At 40.4% G+C, this 21,945-nt stretch overlaps 1 protein-coding gene across 1 annotated transcript in view; it reads left to right on the top strand.

The window, feature by feature from the left end:
* LOC115459175 (geranylgeranyl transferase type-2 subunit beta-like) overlaps positions 1–18,022 on the top strand; it is a 30,223-nt gene extending 12,201 nt beyond the window's left edge. The window contains 8 exon segments of the mRNA XM_030189038.1: positions 5,247–5,444; positions 10,427–10,532; positions 11,291–11,343; positions 12,068–12,178; positions 14,558–14,683; positions 16,575–16,724; positions 17,589–17,636; positions 17,638–18,022. Coding sequence (XP_030044898.1) covers positions 5,247–5,444; positions 10,427–10,532; positions 11,291–11,343; positions 12,068–12,178; positions 14,558–14,683; positions 16,575–16,724; positions 17,589–17,636; positions 17,638–17,730 — 885 coding nt within the window. The 3' untranslated portion in view covers positions 17,731–18,022.
* Positions 18,023–21,945: the final 3,923 nt, after the last annotated feature.

The raw sequence follows: 21,945 nt of genomic DNA on the forward strand, positions 1-21,945 counted from the left end.
GGATATATACATGAGGAGAGAAAGAAACTGTCTGTTCTCTCACACTAGCAACTGGTGAGGTAGTAAGCAACAGGTGTCTTTGGCCATTGCAGAAACTAGTTTACTCTGTTCAGCAGGCCAGAAGGCAGGGGAATAGTGTAGGCACCAGCCAGAATTCGCCTTCAGGGAGGAAGAGAAGGAACGTTACTGGAGGAACCCACATCCCTCCCCGCCCCGGTAGATTTTGCAGATGGCCTTGTAGAGGATGAGAGTCTCCACCTTAGGGCCTCCTGAACATGAGGTGTGGGGCAGGACAGGGATAACGTTAAGATGCTGGAATTCTGATGCTTGTGGGGTGAGTTAACCTTTTTTTTTAGGGAATTACAATACATAAATAAAATGGTCTACCTTAACCCTGGGAATGGGTGGGCACATGAGCAAAGTTGATTGGGGTTTACCACACGAATGGAGATGTGGAGGACTGGTACTAAAGAATAGGAGCCAGCTGAAGAGAGACATGAAGTTCAAGGCTGGAGAGAAGTCACCAGATGTAGACCTTGTGTACCTCAGGCCTGTGGATAATATGGTACATAGACTCATTCCTAGGAGTTTGTATCACAGTCCACTGCTGTCTCTTATATTTCTGCTGACCAGTGCCTATTCTTTATCTTGTCCATCAGCCAAGTCCTGCAAAAAGCAAGGAGTCCTTTGTTAGCAGAGACATAAGGCAGACCAGGTCTCAGGTCAGCTTCCTAGCAGATGGGGAAGGGTAGGATGGATCAGAGGTATTTGCTTACCTGAAGACACTGGCAAATGAATCCAGCTGGCTTATGGCTTCCAGGGTTCAGCTGCCTGATGCTGCAGAGACAGAATGGAGAGCAAATGAGTTGTTTCCCAAGTATGGAAGATTCCAGGCAGATGAGAAGCCACCTCCCCCTTAGGAAAGATAAGGCAACGTTGAGGGTTGAAAATGGCATCTAAATCACAGGATTTAGATGCCATTCTCCCCAAAATATTTTCATGTGTGTGTCATAATTGACCCCCCCCCCAAAAAAAAAAAAAACCCATCCATTTCCCAAATGCCTAAGTGCCTGCAGCTGAAATGCCTTCAGTGCCCTGTAAAAATGTGCAACTCAGTATTTTTAACCCTCTACATCCCACAATTGTTATGGCACCCAAAAAGAAGGCCATGAGCAGGAAGTGCAATTTCAGAGATGGCAAGATTGAGCTCCTTGTCAAGGAGATCATGGCATGCCATGACAATCTCTTTACTCCCAAGGGGCAAACTGTATGCACCTGTACCAACGGCAAAGAATGGTTTTACATGGTTTGTTAAGGATATTACTTAATTTTTTACACGTCTATTTTATTTTTGATAAAGTATTGCAGGGTATTAGCACTTTTGTTAGGAGTGTATATGAATCACACTCCTTCCAGTGGTATGTATTCAATTACATGTGGTTACTTGTTTATAAAAGTCTTTTGATCACACTCACTCTTTCATAATGATTAAGCCACTCGCAATGTGTCATGACTTGGAGTGAGCCCTTGGGCTGCAGCGGAGTATACGCTACCTAGCCAACTCAAGTGCTGGCTAGGCCCCAACTGGCAGCAGGCGAGACACCTGGACAAGGCTGGACTAAAGACAGGGTTGGAGCTTGAGGTCGGGGCTGGAACTGGCAGACAAGGCAGGAAGAAGGGCAAGAACAAGGCGGGAACACAGAGCAAGAACAGGAGCCGGACTAGAACAAGACACGGGCAGGAACAGGGAACAAACTGGACCAAGGCAGCAACACACGCTAGAACACTCTAGAAGACTTGTTGCAAAGGCACTGGCTGGGAGTCAAGTACTTCCTTATATACTTCCAGACAGGGAGTGATGACATCAGCCACTGCCCTCTTGCAGGGCTATAAAGGAAGTGCTGGGTTTCCAAGAAGTAAACGGGTCCTTCTCTGTGATCTCTAGCAGCATTCTCTCTTGTTTGTTCTGGTCTTATAGGGGCCCTTTTACTAAGCCACGGTAGGCTGTATGCACACCCCTTGGCAGTAATTCAGATTTGGCGCACGCCCATAATGCCTGGATGAATTATTTATTTCCTCCTATGTGTGCCTTTCGTGGCGGTAATCGGCAGATAGTGTGCACTGACCGGCTGCATGTGTAGCGCTTGAGCCCTTACCACTAGATCAGTGGGTGGCGTTAAGGGCTCAGGCCAGTTTTAGACGCGTGCTGGTTTCAGTTTTTCCGCATGCCCTTTTCCCGTCACATTAAAAAAAACCCAACCTTTTTTTGTAGATGCAGTAAAAACTGGCCCGGTGTGCGCCTAATACATGTGTCTTACCTGCTGCAGGCCACTTCTTACTTTTACTATTTATTTGCAATTTCACAACAGTTTTGTATCACAACTCCTTAGCATTTTAAGTTGTACTGCTTGAATGCACCAGATCAACTATATGGTATTATATGAATTTTTGTTTGTTCTTGTGCACATACGATATTTATAGGGTTCCTTGTTTATGATGTTTGTTATATTTAACCTGTGTTTTATGTTGATTCCAAGCATATTACCCCTCATGCGGCCCATGTCAGGTATTTAAGGACTTTGGATTTTTAATAGAGTTGTAATAAAGAGTACTCAACAAATAGAGTGCTTGCTACCCTGAACTATGTTGGATTTGACTGGTAAATTTGTGAAATAAAAATACAATTTTAAAACAAAGGGGTCCTTTTACTAAGCTGCAGCAAAAAGTGGTCTTAGTGTACCTTTACATGGGTTTTTCCTGTGCACTAAGGCCATTTTTACTATAGCCATAAAATGGCTTTTGTGTGTGTGTTTTTTTTTGTAAGACTGAATTTCAATTCAAATTTTTAATCACAATTGAAAAATTTAATTTTGTGATTAATGCTGGGGCATAGCCAGCAGGCCATGGGTGGGGGGCATAGGGATAGACTTGGCGGCGCACACATTTCCTCTCCCTCCCCACCCCTTCCACATTAGATATCATAACTTTGCTGGTGACTACAATCAACAAACCTGGATATTATAAAATTCCACTATGGTTACTACTAATTAACTATTATCCAATCAGTAACCTTGAGTTCTTAAATATAACATAAAATCAACTTTATTGATATCGTTATAAAATTTTCAATGAAATCATCAATAATATATTACCATACCATTTACTCCATAGTACTTTCATCCACACCCATACCAAAACTCGCACCATACACGTTCATGAACCCTACTGCACACTTTCATGTACTAAATATACAATTTTAATAATACTAATTGAGTGAATATTGTAACTAGAGAACTCCTACATATCAGTTCCAATGTTGATAATATAGGTTATCACTCTATTAAATCCATTGATGTAAAACTGCAACGACAGACATTGCAAACTGCAGCTTTAAATATTTCAAAGGCTCCATATTATCTTGTCTTTACCTGTGTTAGATGAATTAGTTGTCTCATGGAACAAGTCCCCTTGTATATATTTAGATCCTATGGCGCTCTTGCTCTTCAGTTCCACATAGATCTAAATTCTCTCTTGGCTGTCAAAATATTGGCCCTGCAGTAGATTTTCTGGAGCCCCTTAATCTTCTGGGGAGGTTGCGGGACGTTTTACAGAGTCTGCTATTGTTGTGCATGAGAAGCCAGGCAAAGACCCTAATTATGTACAGAACTATAGATGCATTTCCCTAATAAATGTTGATGCCAGAATATATGCAAAGGTTCTTGCAAATAGGCAGTGCATCGGAGTGACTTGAAGTAGACCTTGTCTATAGGAGGCCTTCATCCATTCACTCTCTTTCTCTCTCTCATATGTGCCCCCCCCCCGTGCCTTCATACATTCTCTCTCTTATATGTGGCCCCTTCCCCCGTGCCTTCACCCATTCTCTCTCTCTCAAATGTGCCTCCCCTCCCCTTCTGTGATTCTCCCTCCTAGCCCTGTCTGCACACTCAGTTGATCCAGCATTTCTTCCTCCCCTCCTTTACAGGAAGTTTCGTCAGAAAGGGGTGGGATGGGTCGGAGGGAAAGGCCCGGTGCAGGCAGAGGCAGCATTTCAGTACGGCTGTTGCTGCAGGGTGAAGGCTTACTGAAAATAAAAAGGTAAAGTGGAAGGAGAGGGAAGGTTGAGGGAGAAATGCTGGACCGACCATGCATGCGGGCAGGGGAGGGAGAGCGGTTAATTTTTAATCAATAATGCGTTAACATTGGTGTTAATTGCAATTAACGTACAGCCCTGATTTTTTATATTAATGGCCATATGCTAATGTTGCCATTAAGCAAAATTTTACCGCGTGAGCACTTAATGCCACCCATTTAGTAGGCGGTAAGGGCTCGTGAAGTATTCCTGTGCTGACCAGTCAGTATGCAGTAATGCACTATCTGATTGGTGTAGGAATGTCCACTCTCCGCCCCTTGTCGTTCCCCTCAAAAAAAAAAAAAAAAAATTTAGTACATGATTAGTGCGCACTAACTTGGCAGTTACTGCAGGATGCCTGAGCGTGTCCCGCTTGTTAGTCTCACACACACAAGGAGTGACACGGGTTACACATACTGCAGCAGGACATGTTTTTTCACTCCTATGCTAGCTGAGATAATATTAAACCATCTCTGACCTCATGTGCAACTTTCTTTAAATTAGTCACCTTACTTTCTAACTCCTCTTACTCTTTTACCTATCTATATGTTCCATCTTTGCTTAACCCCTACATTGTCAGTTAAAATGTTCTATTGTTTATTGTGTTGACATTGTAAGTAGTTTACTATGCCATACTTTGTATTGTTATTTGAATATTCTTACTGCTGTAATTGCCTATTACTCATGTTTGATTTATTCTTACTGTACACCGCCTTGAGTGAATTCCTTCAACAAGGTGGTAAATAAATCCAAATAAATTTTAAGTTAGGCATGCGTTAACACCTAACATGTAAAAGGGCCTCATAGAAAATACTTTCTTTTAAGACATTTTAGAGCGAGGGAGCGGGTATGCAGAAATTGTAGGTAGCAGACCTCTAAGTCTAGCTCAGGCACATAGAGGAAATACGATGCTTATGTTTCCCTTTGAGAAGGTGATACCTTCCCTTAATATTCTCAATAACCGATTTCTTCCAGTGCTTAACAGTTGAACATGAGCCAGTTATGTGTTTCAAGAAGAGTTCACTTTAAATTCTGGATATTTCTAATTCTATGAAGATGACAATAAAAAATGAATTACTGAATGAGATGTAAAGATAATAATACCCTGTACTTGTAGGATTACTGCATGTCTGAGTATCTGAGGATGAGTGGTGTCTACTGGGGCCTGACCGTAATGGATCTGATGGGGCAACTGCATCGTATGAACAAGGAGGAAATACTAGCATTTATCAAGCCATGTCAGCATGAGTGTGGTGGACTGAGTGCCAGTATAGGTCATGATCCCCACCTTTTATATACTCTTAGTGCTGTTCAGGTAAATATATTCTTGACTTAATTATGTTGTCGCATGCTGTGAGTGAGGGTGCTGTGCAGCTCAGGGGGAGGGGAAGACATCTTGACTATAAATTGAATACTGTAATACTTGGGGATCAAATGTGAGTTTAACCAAGACTACTACATGTTTGGCTGCCTATATAGTTGGCATGGTAAAGACTGGACAACCAGGGTTTAAGTATCAGTGACCGGGGGCCGCACAGAGTGGTGGGTGCGGCTCTAACCACCTTGTTGAGCAGACTTGATGGACCATGCGAGTCTTTATCTGCTGTGATTTAAACTGCATAACTTAGTGAAAAGATTGCCTGTCTTGATTTGTTGAACAGGTTTAGCCAAGCCAATCACTATCTACAGCGTAATCCTGAATTTTAGTTGGAGCAACTTGTATATTTTGTAGATTTTGTTTAGGACACTGAAGCAGTGATCCACACATGAGCGTGCACTGGGAAAAAGCAGCAGACTACCTCCCTCAGACACGTGACTGAAGTATTATGGCTATGCAGGAAGAAAACTTAAGTGACCACAATCGGTGATGCCCACTGATTTGTTTTTCTTGCATTAGCATGTTTCCAAAATTTGAAAAGCAAATAAAACATTATCATCTGTCTCTCACAGGCACTGTCCAGACCATATAATGCACTTCAAGAAATCCCCTAGATTTATTGGTCATTCTCATTTTTCTAGATTTGTAAACATTTTAGAGTAAAAACTGCCAGCTTACAAAGGCGGCCATTTTACTAAAGCTTAGTTTGTGTTACTAGGAATTAGCATGCGCTGTGTGGCCCATAGGTATAAATTGAACACGCAGCATTTAGTGCACGCTAAGCTTTGTAAAAAGGCCCCCGAGTTCTTCCAGAGTAATTACAGAACATCAACCATAAGTGCGATAAGAGTGAATTTCAAGGTTTTTCTTAAGTAGAGAGGTGTGGTAGCCATGTTAGTCCACTCTTAAAGGTTATCAATAGAAATCAAACAAAATAAAACATGGAAAAGAAAATAAGATGATACCTTTTTTATTGGACATAACTTAATACATTTCTTGATTAGCTTTGATGTTTCTCTTATATATACTATCTACTATCACATTTGCTTACTTCCGATCTGACGAAGAAGGGCAACCTTCGAAAGCTAATCAAGAAATATATTAAGTTATGTCCAATAAAAAAGGTATCATCTTATTTTCTTTTCCATGTTTTATTTTGTTTGATTTCTATTGATAAGGTTTTTCATTAAACTGTGGATTTCATAGAATATACTGTTTTTCACCTTTTGATACTTGTTTATAATATGAAGGCTTAGTGTGTGGCGGTGGCCAAAAAAGCAAACAGGTTGCTAGGAATTATTAGGAAAGGGATGGTGAATAAGACTGAAAATACTATAATGCCTCTGTATCACTCCATGGTGCGACCGCACCTTGAGTATTGTGTTCATTTCTGGTCACCGTATCTCAAAAAAGATATAGCGGAATTAAAAAAGGTTCAAAGAAGAGCAGCCAAAATGATAAAGGGGATGGAACTCCTCTCGTATGAGGAAATGGTAAATACGTTAGGACTATTCAGCTTGGAAAAGAGATGGATGAGGGGAGATATGATTGAAGTCTAAAAAATCCTGAGTGGTGTAGAATGAGTAGAAGTAAATCGATTTTGTACTAAAAGTACAAAGACTAGAGGACACTCGAGGAACTTACATGGAAATACTTTAAAAACAAATAGGAAATATTTTTCACTCAACAAATAATTAAGCTCTGGAACTCTCTGCCAGAGGATGTGGTAACTGCAGTTAGCATATCTGGGTTTAAAAAAGGTTTGGACAAGTTCCTGGAGTCCATAGTCTGCTATTGAGAAAGACATGGGAAGCAACTGCTTGCCTTAGGATTTGTAGTATGGAAAGTTGCCATGATTTGGGTTTCTGCCAGGCACTTGTGACCTGGCTTGGCCACTGGTGGAAACAGGATACTGGGCTAGATGGACCATTGGTCTCACCCAGTATGGCTACTCTTATGTTCTTGTGTGTGCTATTTTAGTGATGCGGATCCTACACGTTAACAGAAGATGGCCGTGCTTTGCTGCCATATGGAATTCCTGGTTTGATTCCTGAATCCAGCTTCTGCTGTTTAGGTGAAATTGAAGACAACTTTCACACCCCTTTGGGGTTTAAAAAAGGTTTGGACGACTTCCTAAAGGAAAAGTCCATAGACTATTATTAAAATGACTTGGGGAAATTCCACTGCTTTTTTCTGGGCTAAGCAGCATTAAATGTATTGAACTTTTATGGGATCTTGCCAGGTATTTGTGACCTGGATTGGCCACTGTTGGAAACAGGACATTGGGCTTGATGGACCTTTGGTCTGTCTCAGTGTGGCAATACTTATGTACTTAAGTCCAGCCATCACACAACAGCAGTGCCAAGTGGCTGGCTAATGTGTGTACTTGTGTTTAGCGCTGGGCAGCACTGTAATTTCTGCTTCTCAATAGGAAGATTATTTTTGTGATGGCCAGGATAGATGGAAGGGATGTGTAAAACATGGGGGGGGGGGGGGGCAGCTGTAGTTTATCTTGTTGGGCAGACTGGATGGACCGTACAGGTCTTTTTCTGCCATCAACTACTATGTTACTATGTAAAGCTGGAAATGCAGATGAACTTGAGGGAGCTGCTGGGTCAAATGATATAATAAACAATGTATAACTCACTGTTTAACTCAGTGTTCAAAATGTTTTGCAAACTGAAACCTAGAACCTCCACTTGACTCCCGAGTCTTTTTTTTTTTTAATGTTGAATCTTTGCTCTCCACTGCTAGTGCAGCATGCATACACTCAAGTTTGCTGACCTCAGTCATTCTGGAAGAATGTGGCTTCCCCTTTTCCCGTTATGCGTACTTGTTTGCTTTGCCTTCATTGGTGGTGGAAGAGCTGCTGTCTCCTTTAAGGATGGACTGGCAGAACGCCCTTTTCAATGCAAATATTGTTCCTCTTTGCTCTTATGGTGGCAGCCAGTAAAGAGACCGTTGCAAACTCACTGATTTTTAGGTTTGCCTAATCACTTTTAAAGGCAATTTTGTAAACCGGGTGCCCACATTTACGCGTGCAAACGTTTAGTATTTTAGCACGTACGCACCTATGTGCACACATACCTTGCGTAAGTACTAGCAGCTATGCTACCATTACCTGCTTAACTTATTTGCAAGGGGTGGGTGGAGCACGGGCAGGACATAGGCTGGGGCTTACAAATACTGCAAGTTATGCATATCTCTGTCCTGGGTGTGCCAGCAAAGGGTTACACTAGTACTCTATAATGGAATCAATGTGCCTAGGTTCCATTGTAGAATAGGCCCCTACCAGGCACTCCCAGGGTGCCTAAATGGAGATGCCCACTTAGGTGTCCTTTCAGCCTACAAAGTCATGTGACATGTAGATCTTGTTTTATAAAATAGACTTTTTTTAATGATTATTTTTAGGTGCTTTGACCATACGAATTAGGGTCGAAACTGTGATCTTTTCAAATCTAACATTATCATTTGTATTCACCAACTCCCAATAAGGTCAAAAGCAGATTACATACATCTTTTAAAAAAAAAACCCAAAAACCCAGAAACAAATGTCACAGAAACTTCAAAGAGAAAACATTAAGGGTCCTTTTACTAAGCCGTGGTAAAATGTGGACTGCGGCAGTGCGAGTGTGTCTTGTGGGCGCTCACCGGGCTATTTTTTACCATGTCTAAGAAAAAGGACCTTTTTTTAAAAGAGGCCGGAAAATGGATGTGCGCCACAATTTGAAACCAGCGCGCGTCCATTTTCAGCCTGAGACCTTACTGCCACCCATTGACCTAGTGATAAGGTCTCCCGCGGCCTGGCTCATGTGCAAGCCAGCTGGTAGTGCCTTTTTGGTGCACGCTGTACATGCATAGGCCCTCCTACGCCTTTGTACAAGGGCCCCTAAATTAGGAACTTTTTGAACAAGTATATAAAGGATTTCTGAAAGGAGGAGTAAAGAATTCATGGTTCTCGACTCCGTAGGTAAAGAACACCAAGCCTATACTGCCCAATAAAAAAATCGACCTATCCACTGAAGGAAAGGAAATCGGACATGAATCTCTAGCTCTTGACCTAGTATTTGGAAGCGAAAAAATCTAGTTAAATAGTGCTCTTATAAATCATACAGGCTATTTTAAAAAACACACGGGTCTGCATAGGCAATCAATGCAGATGAGTCAAAGATGGAGTAACTCTATCAAACTTCTTCAAAAGAAAAATCATTCTGGCAGCAATATTTGTTCTAAGCTCCAGGTGCTTCAAAACTTTTACAGAAATAATAGAACACAAACTATTACAATAATCCAAGGGAGATAAAACAAGTGCCTGAACCAATAATGAAATATATTGTTCTGAAAATGAGTTTATAGCATGAAGCTAGTTAAAAAAAAACCCAGATTGTACAATATGATTAAGTACTGAAAGTAATGTATGGGATATAGAAAATATTTCCTGCTACAGAAACATTCCCAAAATAAAGCAACATTCTGCATTTTAACAATATTTGTAGCTCGTGCAAAGAAGTTTGTGCTAATGAGCTGTGTTAACCAATGTCTCTTGCAATGGCTGCTGGAATGATAGGTAAACAAGTGTCTCAGTTCAGAGAAAGGCAGAGCCACCTATACACACACAAATTCACATTTATGGAACAAATCTGAATTAAGTAAAATAAACATAGAAAGGTAGTTCAGTGACATGTAGGGTCCCTTTTAATAATTCACACCCATAGGAATATAATGGGCTGTGGTGGCAAAGAGCAAGTGGCCAGTATTAGGAAAAGGAGATCCTTAGGGCCGCCTTCAATTTCCATAGGCACAGAATGGAAAAGTGGAGTTTTTTTTTCTTTGTTAATAAGGTTTTTAATGTTTAAAGCTCTATAAATGACTATATAAGCTTTCATTGCAATCATCTCTTTCGCCTTTTTTCCCCACAGATTCTTACCCTTTACGATAGTCTCTGCGTTGTTGATGTAAATAAAATTGTTGAATATGTACAAAGTCTGCAACAAGAAGATGGGTCATTTGCTGGAGACAAATGGGGTAACATTTTAACTTGTAAAGTGTATTTTATAGGTAACATACTGTTTTTACATTTAGGCATAGACTGGAGCTATAGAACTGATTTCTCTTTAATAATTTGATTAGCGAATCAGATTTGCTATATCCATAAGATGGGTGTTGCTCTAGAAGTCTGGCATCTTGTAAATTTCTCCAGTGTTTATCTTTAGAATGTAAATTGTACAGCGTAAAGCCTTTGAAAACTATATTATTTAAGAAACATGTAATGTCATAAAGGGATGGGACTTGATATACCGCCTTTCTGTGGTTACAATCAAAGCGGTTTACATATTTTATACAGGTACTTATTTTGTACCTGAAGCGATGGAGGGTTAAGTGACTTGCACAGAGTCACAAGGAGCTGCAGTAGGAATTAAGCTCACTTCCCCAGCTTCTTAGGCCATTGCAGTAACCACTAGACTACTCCTCCACTCCTCTTCTCTAGAACCGGTCTACATATGTGACCAGTTAAACATGTTATATTAGGGAGCTGACTCTTGTAATACATATCAGACCACTTTGTTAACGCGATTTTATCATGTAACAGTGTTTTGTTTTTCTATGTAAACAATGTCTCAGTGTATTGTTACTGGCTTCTTTGTATTGTAATCTGCTTCAAACCTTTTGAGGTATGAGTGGAATATAAGTACCTAGTAAAGTGTAGCTCTTTGTGTAACAGTTTCACAGCAGACACATTTTCTGATGAACTTGGCAAGGTACTAATTCATTTATCTTTACAGGAGAAATAGATACAAGGTTTTCTTTTTGTGCAGTAGCAACCCTGGCTCTTTTGGTAAGATTTCAGCTACCTATTGCTTTCAAGACAGTTGACTCAGCATATTTAGCATATTATACTTGGGTTGGGGCCCAGGTTCATGCTTCGCAGAAAGTTATTAACTGTAATATCCAAACTTGAAGGGATAGATGGGTTCGCTTAAGAATGGTGCCAGGTTCCTTTGTTTGTTGAACTAGGTTACTGTTAACTTCTAAGAAATATGACCAATATCATCGGCCTAAAAGGGGGGGTTTGGTAAGGTGAGGAGGGGAAATAAACGATAAAAACTTAATGACAGACTTTATCTTTTTGACTTTCTTGTATAAGATCTGTTAATTTGACTTTTGTATATCAAGATTTACAGTTATATATATTTTGTATACAGTCATCAATAAAAATGTTGAAAATAACTGTAATATCCATTCAGACGTCTGTGTACAGTGAATTAATATATTGTTCACATCGCTAACATGGCCATGAAAATGGGAAGTCTCCTTCAAAAAACTGGAAACTGAGTGGGTGTAGAAATAGAACTACATATAGAACTGATCCCTCCGCAACAGGGTAAAAGATAAAGAAGTGCAGAAACTTGAACAGAATTGTGGTTTTCAATTTGTATTACAGTCAACCAGTCAGCCTTCCATAAACAGCTTCTTCTGTGTCTCTTCATCTGGTCTGTTATGCAAAATTATTAATCATAATTTTTCTTTCTGTTATTTAAAAATGGTTCTCTGTCTTTCAGGGGAAACTGGATGCCATTAATTTAGAAAGAGCAATAGAATTTGTTTTGTCATGCATGAACTTTGATGGAGGTTTTGGTTGCAGACCAGGATCTGAATCCCATGCTGGGCAGGTAAGAGTTGTTCTGTAAAATCACATTAAAGAGAGAATTTTAGAAGCCCTGTTCACAATTTGGATGTTGCAGAAACCAGCATTGTCTATTGCATACTTGTCTAAATCATGAATAGGTGCATATAGCAAGGTGTGTAGGATCTGGATGTGTTTTGGGTGGGGCTCAAAAATACACATGCATTCTCCATTACAGATGGGAAATGTATGTTTGTTTGTTTGCCAAGATCAGCCTTGCTTCTGGTGATGTCTAGATTATAGAAGACGCACGAGGGAATCCAAAGCACACCCAAGCAGGACTAAAGTCAAAAAAGCACAAGGAGCCTTCAGGAATAGGAGGCGTCAAATCAGGTTCAATAAAGTGCTGGTTTGATGCCCCCTGTTCTTAAAGACTCCTTGTGCCTTTTTGACTTTGTCTAGGTTATAGAAAGGTACTTCTTTTGTGAAGCAAAACTGGAGATATCGGGAGTGGTCACCCCTTAATTTCCCAGTGTTTTGTGCCCCTTCCCTACAAAGCATTACTGGCAAAAGATACCTGGTGCTGTGACAGATTCAGAACACATAAACATTTATGTTTCTGAAATGGCAGACATGCATATACATATATACTTGTTTTTGTTGACAGGTTAATCCCATTGATGCCTGTAAAATGGATGCTCCCACCGCATATAACCGGTGCATACATGCTTTTACCTGAATGTCTCAGTTCTGATTTGTATGTTCTATCTAAACTGTGCCTCTTTAGCTCTTTTAATCTGAATTTTTCTCTTGAAAATCTGAAATATAGTGGAAGTGACAAGTTCTAAAATATGTTTGCATGAAACGCTAGAATTGCATCCCAGCAATATGTGGAAGCAGGAAAAATCCCATCTAAAGAGAAAATGAGAGATTCTCTAGATAATGTGTAGTTGTTTTCCAGATGTTGAGAAACTGTTTTTGAAAACAGAGGAACCCTTAACAGGTATTCAGACTGTCAAACATATTGGAAAAATGGTTGAAGTTCTATTTTCCAAAATCTCTTCCACTTTGTTGCTATATTTATTTATTAAAACCTTTTTTTGTGGTGTCTCCCCCCAAACTCAAGGCCTTCTGAAGCGTAGCAAAAAAAAAAAAAATGGTAATCAAGATTAAGAGAAATAATATAGAATCTTGTTCCTATGTTTTTTTTTTTGGGGGGGGGGGGGGGGAGGGGCAGTGTCTCCAAATAGGTTAGTTTTTGTATATATCATGGCAGGAATGAACCTCATTTCTAAGCCAGAGTAAAATCTTGATCCCTCAGACTCACTCTATCAAATAAGGTGGTGCAAGCTCATATATAATTTTTAAATGTCATCATACAAAGTTATTATTATTGTTACATTTGTACCCCGCGCTTTCCCACTCATGGCAGGCTCTATGCTGGGAGATAAGTGTATGCTATTGATCATTGGTTTCAACATCTCTGAGAGAGCCGTTTTTTCAAGATATCAACTGTATATGTGGCAATAAAAATTATAGATAAGACACAACTGAACCCAACCAGCCTACAAAAGTTATACCATATCCTTTTTGAATGGAGTAACCAGAACGCCACACAAAACTCAAGACCCCTGAAGCAGGCGCCTTTGTTAGCGCCGAAACACGGCCCGTGTCGGGTCATTGATCAATAAAGTACTCCTGTTGTCCTAGTTCTGAAGGCCCAGTGTTGCTTTTTTCTTTGGATTAGCTCAAGGGGGTCCAGGAGGTTATCGGGTGGGGGGGGGGGGGTTGCCTGATGCCTAGTTACTCCTGGCCAGTTCTGCACTAAAGTCAAAATGGCACCCCTAGCAGTAAGCTCGCATGACTACCGTTAGAGGTCATATTCCCATATAAGGAATATGACCCCTAGCATTAGTCACGTCATTTGGAATGTAGCACAGGACTGGCCAGGAGTGACTGGGCATCACTCCTGGCCCAACACCCCTGAGGACCTCCCTCCGAATCCCCCCAGACCACCAATGAGATAGGTATCCCTTTGGGTTGTGGGGAGTACACTTTGTACTTGAATATTATTCCTATTATGTATCTATCAAAAAAAGAAAAAAAACCGAGAATGCAAGATGTGCCAATCTCTGTTGCCTATGGGAAAATCAGCAGTTAATAATTTATTTTGGTAGGACCCTGCCTCAGAGGGTTTACAGTGTGAACTTGTACCTAGGGCAATGGAAGTTGACGTGATTTGCGCATGGTCTCAAGGTGTATCAATGGAAGAAGTAGAACTTGAATCCTGGCTATTCTTTTTTATTTTAGATGTTAAAATTAGAAGAGATTTAAATGTAAAAAGATACAAGCTTTGGTATTTTTAGAATTGACCCATCTAAAATTATTTTAAAAATACACATGAAATTTATGTCTGTAATTCTAGATCTATTGTTGCACAGGATTCTTGGCCATAACTGGTCAGTTGCACCAAGTTAATGCTGATTTGCTGGGCTGGTGGCTTTGTGAGCGGCAGTTGCCCTCTGGTGGGCTCAATGGACGACCAGAGAAGGTATTTGGTTGTAGTATACTAAATTATCACTTCACATGCAGACAGTGGTGTGCCATTAACACATCTGATTACAACATGTATGCTAGTGTTACCCTTTTAGCGAGATTCTGTGAATGCAGCTGAATATTTTGTATCATTAAACTGATATCTGGGAAGTTGGAGAGATATGTAGGTTTTGCTGCTTCAAAAATTACTAAGATATCTTAAAAACTGATTCATTTTAAGTAAAAATGCTACACTGCGTCCTATTTACTGAATTGTGGTAGCATTTTGCATTTAGTATCCAAAAAGTGAGAAAGTTAACTGAAGCTCTAAAAAACCAAAATTGAACACAATATCGAAGAGTCCAGTACTAATGCACAAACATATATATTTTACTACTTTTTCTAAAATGAGGAAAAGACCTCAATACACCCAAACACTTACTTAGATTTTAGCGTCTTTCACTGGGGTTATAGTGTGTTCATCATCGGTCTAAAAATCTCGTGTTGTTTTTCTTATTTTTTTTTTAAATAGTTTTATTTATTAAATTCTTGATCCTTAATTAAAAATATTCAACTTTCTCTTTTGTTTTCTTCTCAGTTTTTCTCAGAAGACAACATTCCACTATTTGCTCAATCAATCAAAACTTTTGCGTTAAAACTTATTTAATAATAGCAAAAAGGTCAAGCACGTAGTTAACACCCACGGCTTCCTCAGGGGCTTATTTTTAAATTAAGGATCAAGAATTAATAAATAAAACTATTTTTAAAAATAAGAAAAACAACACGAGGTTTTTAGACCGATGACGAACACTACAACCCCAGTGAAAGACGCTAAAATCTAAGTTAAGCGTTTAGGTATTTTGAGGTCTTTTCCTCGTTTTAGAAAAAGTAGTAAAATATATCTGTTTGTGCAATAGTAGTGGACTCTTCGATATTGTGCAGCATTTTGCATTTGACATCCACTAATTGCAAAACTTGTGTTAACAGTTTGAGCTGTTCCCAGCAGCTTCCCATTCTGTTAACACAGAAGAACATAAGAAACGTCATTGCCATAAACTAATTGTATTATAGGTCATGAATTACAGGTAGATACATCTGTTCAGGTGGTGTTAACGATTCCATTTACTTGGAAGAGTGGGGATTGTGCTTTACACTTAATGTATTCCTCACCTGTTCTCCATACCAAAGTGAGCTTTCCATAGGTATATCATTATTCTGTATGTCCGGGGGTAGGGGGGGTGTCATAATTTTATTTGGCCGCAGTCAAGGGGTCAAAAAGATTGGGAAGCACTGCTTTACATGTTTCTTCCGCATTGACTTAACACAGCAGTTAGCATATGCTAACTCATCTTAGTAAATAGGCCCCTCTATTGTTAACTAAAATGAAAATCATTTAAATGTCCCATTGTGAATTCCTTAAAACTTAAAACAAAAGGCGAAAATGTTAGGGAAGGGGATAAAAAGTGTAGCTGTAAGTATGTAATTTAGAGAAATGTGATTTCCCCTCCTGGACCATAGTGCTTCCCTTATATTACTTTAGGCCTTCTTGTAATCAGAATGAACTCTCTGTATGGCTTGCCAAATTTGACACACAAAAATATGTTTATTTCTGAACTAAACCCCTGCTTCATTTATTTTGTGTTTACTGGTCAGCTTAGATACAAGAGACCACAGATCACCTACAGACTGCCTAAGACCTGTGCCAGCAAAAATTAGCAGACTAATAGGCATATTTTCAAAGTACTTAGCCTTACAAAGTTACATGGAGGCGTATTACAAAGCACTTGGACTTACAAAGTTCCATAGTAACTTTGCAAGGCTAAGTGCTTTGAAAATGAGCCCCTAGGTGAATCAAGAGAGATTTTTAAGTAACATTGTTTGACTGTCCTGATGATATCTTTCGGTAGTTACCGGATGTATGCTATTCATGGTGGGTGCTGGCATCCCTAAAAATAATTGGGAGACTTCACTGGATTGACAGAGAGAAGTTGCGTTGTTTTATCCTGGCTTGTCAAGATGAGGAGACTGGAGGGTTTGCCGACAGGCCTGGTGACATGGTAAGCATCACAGCAGTAAAACGTGCATTTACTTTATAGTAGCCGTTCAAAGCACATCATCTAAGCATGGTTTCTTATTTAGTAGCTGCATCCCCATTCAAACATCGATGAACTGCTTCTCTTCTGAAAACAGTATGATTTAATACCGTGTTTTGTGGTAAAACTGGAGAACTGCCTTTGAACTGAATGGACAGACACGGTATTTGTATTTTGGAGCAGAAACAAACAGGAGACAGTCTACTGCAGAAGCAGAACAGACAACCAAACAGCAGCAACGATCCCAGAGTTTATAGCAATGTCAGCTTTAATGGAAACGACCCAACCTGGCCAAGTTTTGGAAAAACCTTTGTGAGGTGTCACACAGGTTTCCGCAATACATTCACAGATTCAGTGCATGTACTGCAATACCTGCATAGAAAAAGCTTTGGTCCAATTCCAAAAGTCAGTAACCACCAAGTTGGTTTTTTTTTTTTGGAATTGGATCAGAGCTTTTTCTATACGGGTATTGCAGTACATGCATTGAATCTGTAAATGTATTGTGGAAATCTGCGTGACCCCTGAGGAAGTTTCTTCTGAAACTTGGTTAGACATTTGATATATTCTTGCTGTGTTTGTCCTTCCTTGGATCACATTTGTATGTTGGAAGCATGCACCCATGTAGGTCAAGCTAGGGAGTGGCATGTAGACAGTTAAAGGGCACTTTGAGGCATATTTTCAAAGCACTTAGCCTTCCAAAGTTCCATAGAAACCTATGGAACTTTGGAAGGCTAAGTGCTTTGAAAATATGCCTCAAAGTTTGTGTTCTAATAATTTAGTAGAAAATCATAATACTTTCATGTAAGATTAATCTCTCTTTTTTTCTAGGTGGACCCTTTTCACACTTTATTTGGAATTGCTGGATTATCACTGTTGGGGGGAAGACCGAGTAAAATCTGTTAATCCTGTGTTCTGTATGCCCGAAGAGGTCCTGAGAAGAATTGGTGTTCAGCCTGAACTTGTTAGCTAGTTCAGGAGTCCCATTCTATGATGCTCTAAATAGGAAACATTCAAATAGGAAAGACTTGCAAACCAATCCAGATCTTTTAGGCAGCCATACAGAAGGGTTTACAATGTAAAAAAAAAAAAAGCAGTACTGGGTGGTCTGAACACTTTTGAAGAGCCCAAAGCTCTCTTGAACGCCCTGAATTAGGACTTCGTTGTCTACAGTAGTACAGTGAAAAATCATACTGTAAATCTGATGTCAACATTTTCACAATATATTTTGTGTCAGAATTCATTAAATAAATTATTTGGTTATTTATGTTAGCCTCCTTATAAGACTTAGCATATTTGCATATGCTTTAGATTTATTTTACTTTTTCAGTATCTTACATTTCTCTTTGTTCTGTAAAATTAAATGAACAATATTTTTTTTGTTCGTGCTGTCAAATCACCACAGTAGTTTGATTTGTCTGGGTGTTACTATAATATTCTCTGGAACCCTTATGTAGTAGCTCACTTGCCCAGATAATGATGGGGCAGTGGTTCCCTAATTTAAAACTAAAGAAGTATGCTACAAACCAGCATGTTGTGTACCTTACCTGTTGCAGCTTATGTCATTTTATTGTACGTGCAATTCTAAACTTATTCAGTTGTACATTTGTTCTGAAATACCTTCAGGGCCTCCAAGATTTCTCTAAAATACTTGACAACCTTTTACTAAACTGCGTTAAGTAGTTAATATGTGAATTAGAGGCATATTTTCAAAGCACTTTGGGAGGCTAAGTTCCATAGGTTTCTATGGAACTTTGGGAGGCTAAGTGCTTTGAAAATGAGCCTCTTAGTGTACGCTGTTATTGCAGTGGTATGACAGCGCATGCTGATTTGTGCTTTAATCTCATGCTCTGATAGGGGGTGGGGTGTGGGTGGAGAATGGCTATGAACTGCACACTCTGGTTAAGTGCACTCGTGCCCACTGTACACCCCCTCCCCAGCTTTTCTCCCTCCTCAAGTAATATCATTCTCCAGATTCCACCCTCCCTAGTTCTTCCCTACTGTCCCTTCCCAATCTCTTTCTCCATCTGAAACCACTATATACCTCAGGAACACAGCTTGCAGTAAGTACTGTGCACCAATGCCGCCTCAGGAGAAGACATTAAATGCATCTGTACCAATTGCAAAGTCTAAATGTACGATAAAGGATTTTGCAGTGTGCTAACTGCAGAGTACATGCTCCCAACTGTTACCACATAGCTTTTCTACTCAGCGCACATTAATATTTGCTGTTAAAGTGTGGTAAGTGCAAAAACTTGCTGCACTTTTGTACAGCAGTCTTAGTATTGCCTTTCAGTAGGTATAACACTCCTGGGGGAATTCTGTGCAACAAAACTTTAAAATTCTGCAGGTGGGAATCCCCCCCCCCCCCCCCAGCTTTTCTCCCTCCTCAGCTCAGCCCCCCCTCAAGTAATGCCATTCTCCAGGTTCCATCATCCCTAGCTCTTCCCTACTGTCCCTTCCCAATCGCTTTCTCCATCTGAAACCACTATATACCTCAGGAACACATTGTCCATCTTCTGCTGTCATCATCTCAGCATCCCTTTTGTCCTTCTCTCTTCTTCTCAGATCTCAAGCTTCAACATTTTTCCTTTCATTCAACCATCTCCATTCTGAGTACATCTCACTGTAGTCATGCCTGTCCTCTTCTCCGTACTCTCTTGCTCCTTCTGCTGCTGTCTGCTGGGGATAGCAATCCCAATCCTGGTCCTTCACATCAACTCTCATCCTATTCATGTAGGTCACACTGCAGTGACTCCAGTCTAATTTCTGTTCCTCTCCCTCTCCCCTTCTTCTGTGCCTTTCATGTGCTCTGTGGAATGCCGGCTCTGTCTCTAACAAACTTTCCTACATCCATGACCTGTTTATCTCTCGTACTCTCCATCTGCTTGCCCTAACTGAAACTTGGCTTTTCCCTGAAGACTCTGCTTCAGCTGCAGAACTTTGTTACGGAGGTTACCTTTTCTCCCATACTTCTCACCTGGATGGCTGTGGAGGTGGTGTCTGGCTACTACTCTCACTCTCTTGTAGATTTCAACCTCTTCTTCCACCTCAGTCTCGCTGGTTTTCTTCCGTTGAAGCCCACTCCATCTGTCTATTCACTCCTCTACCGCTCTAAGTAGTAGTCATTATCGACCCCCTGATAAGTCCCTTTCTTACTGACTGACTCCTTCTTGAATCTTCATCTTCTTCCCCTCATTTTGGGGATTTTAACATTTATGCTAATGATCCCACAACTCTTATGCTTCTCAGTTTCTTGCTTTAACATCTCTCAGTCTTCAAATGTGCTCCACTACCCCTAACTCACCAGAATGGCCACTGTCTTGATCTTAAACACCATCTCTCCCCCAGTCCTGTCCAATCTCCACCAAAACATCTAGGAATCTTCAAGACTGTTGATGCTTGCACTCTCTCCACCAGTGTTTTAATCTTCTCAACCACTATGTTATCCAAGTCTGTCAATGAGGTTGTCTTTTCCTATAATACTATTTTCTCCTCTGCTCTATAGTTTTGCTCCTTCCATTCCCTGTTCTCTAAGGCGTCCCAAACTCCAGCCTTGGCTGACCTCTAGAATCTGCTGCCTGTGTTCCTGTGCCCGATCTGCTGAACGCTTTTGGCTGAAATCCTGTGACCATGCTAACTTCATACATTTCAAAATCTTGCTGACCTTCTTCCAGTCTGTTTCTTCACTTGCCAAACAGGACTACTGTAGCACTTGACAAACTCTCTTTGCTCAAACCCTGGATGTCTCTGTGCTACACTGAACTCTTTCCTCAAAGTGCCTTCATCTCCAACTCCCTCTTCACTTTCTCCCCAGACTCTGGCTTACATGAAAAGATTCACAAGATCAACCTTGAGTTCTCAACAAAGTCACCTCCACCTCTCCTTCCCCAGTCCATTCTGTCAATCCTCCTTCAACCCCTGCCTTCTTTTCTTCCTTTCTGAAATCACTGAAGAGGAAATTGCACATTTTCTTTCTCCTCCAAACCGACTATCTGTTCCTCTGATCCTATTCCTACCCATCTACTCAACACCATCTGTCATATCCTCAATCTCTCACTTTCCACTGCAACTGTTCCTGATGCCTTCAAACATGTCGTAGTTACAACACTCCTCAAAAGACCTTCATTGGACCCTGTCCTTCTATCGCCCCATCTCCCTCCTCCCTAGCCAAGCTACATGAACATGCTATTCTCCACAGTTTCTCAAGCTATTCTTGATCCACTTCAGTGTGGCTTTCGCCCTCTTCACCCAACTAAAACAGCACATGCTAAGTCTCCAATGACCTTTTCCTGACCAGATCCAAAGATCTCTATTCTATCCTCATCCTTCTTGATCTATCTGTTGTGTTGACACAGTTGATCACCACCTGCTGCTTGATATGCTGTCCTTACTTGGATTTCAGGGCTCTGTTCTTTCCTGGTTTTCTTCTTATCTCTTCCATCACACTTTTAGTGTATGTTCCAGTGGATCCCTCATCCACTTCTATCCCACTATCAGTTGGTGTACCTCAGGGCTCTGTCTTACGACCTCTTCTTTTCTCCATCTATATTTCTTTTCTTGGTGCTCTGATCTCGTCCCATGGTTTTCAGTATCAACTTTATGCTGAAGACTCCCCAGATCTACATCTCCACACCAGAAATTTCAGCAGGAATCTAGGCCCAAATATCAGCCTGCCAGTCTGACATTGCTGCTGGATATCTCACTGCCATCTGAAACTAAACATGACCAAGATTGAGCTTATCTTTACCCCTAAACCTACCTCTTCTCTTCCCCCATTCTCTATTTCTCTATCTCTGTGGATAACACACACATCCTCCCTGTCCTCATCAGCTGTTAACCTTGGGGTCATCTTTGACTCCTCTCTTATTGTCTGCATATATCCGATTGCTAAAACCTGTTGTTTCTTTCTCTATAATATCATCAAATTCATCCTTCCCTTTCTGAGCACACTACCAAAACCCTTATCCCCACTCTTATCACCTTTCGCTTAGACTACTGCAACTTGCTTCTCACAGGTCTCCCACTAAGCAATCTTTCTCCTTCAATCTGTTCAAAATTCTGCTGCACAACTTATATTCCGCCAGTGTTACATAATTCAACTCCTCCACTAACAACAGGTAAACTCGAACTTGCTGTACTCATATTAACCCTATCCTCAAGTCACTTCATTGGCTCCCTATCTGTT

Source organism: Microcaecilia unicolor, unplaced genomic scaffold (genome assembly GCF_901765095.1).
Source record: "Microcaecilia unicolor unplaced genomic scaffold, aMicUni1.1, whole genome shotgun sequence".
Taxonomy (NCBI): Eukaryota; Metazoa; Chordata; class Amphibia; order Gymnophiona; family Siphonopidae; genus Microcaecilia; species Microcaecilia unicolor.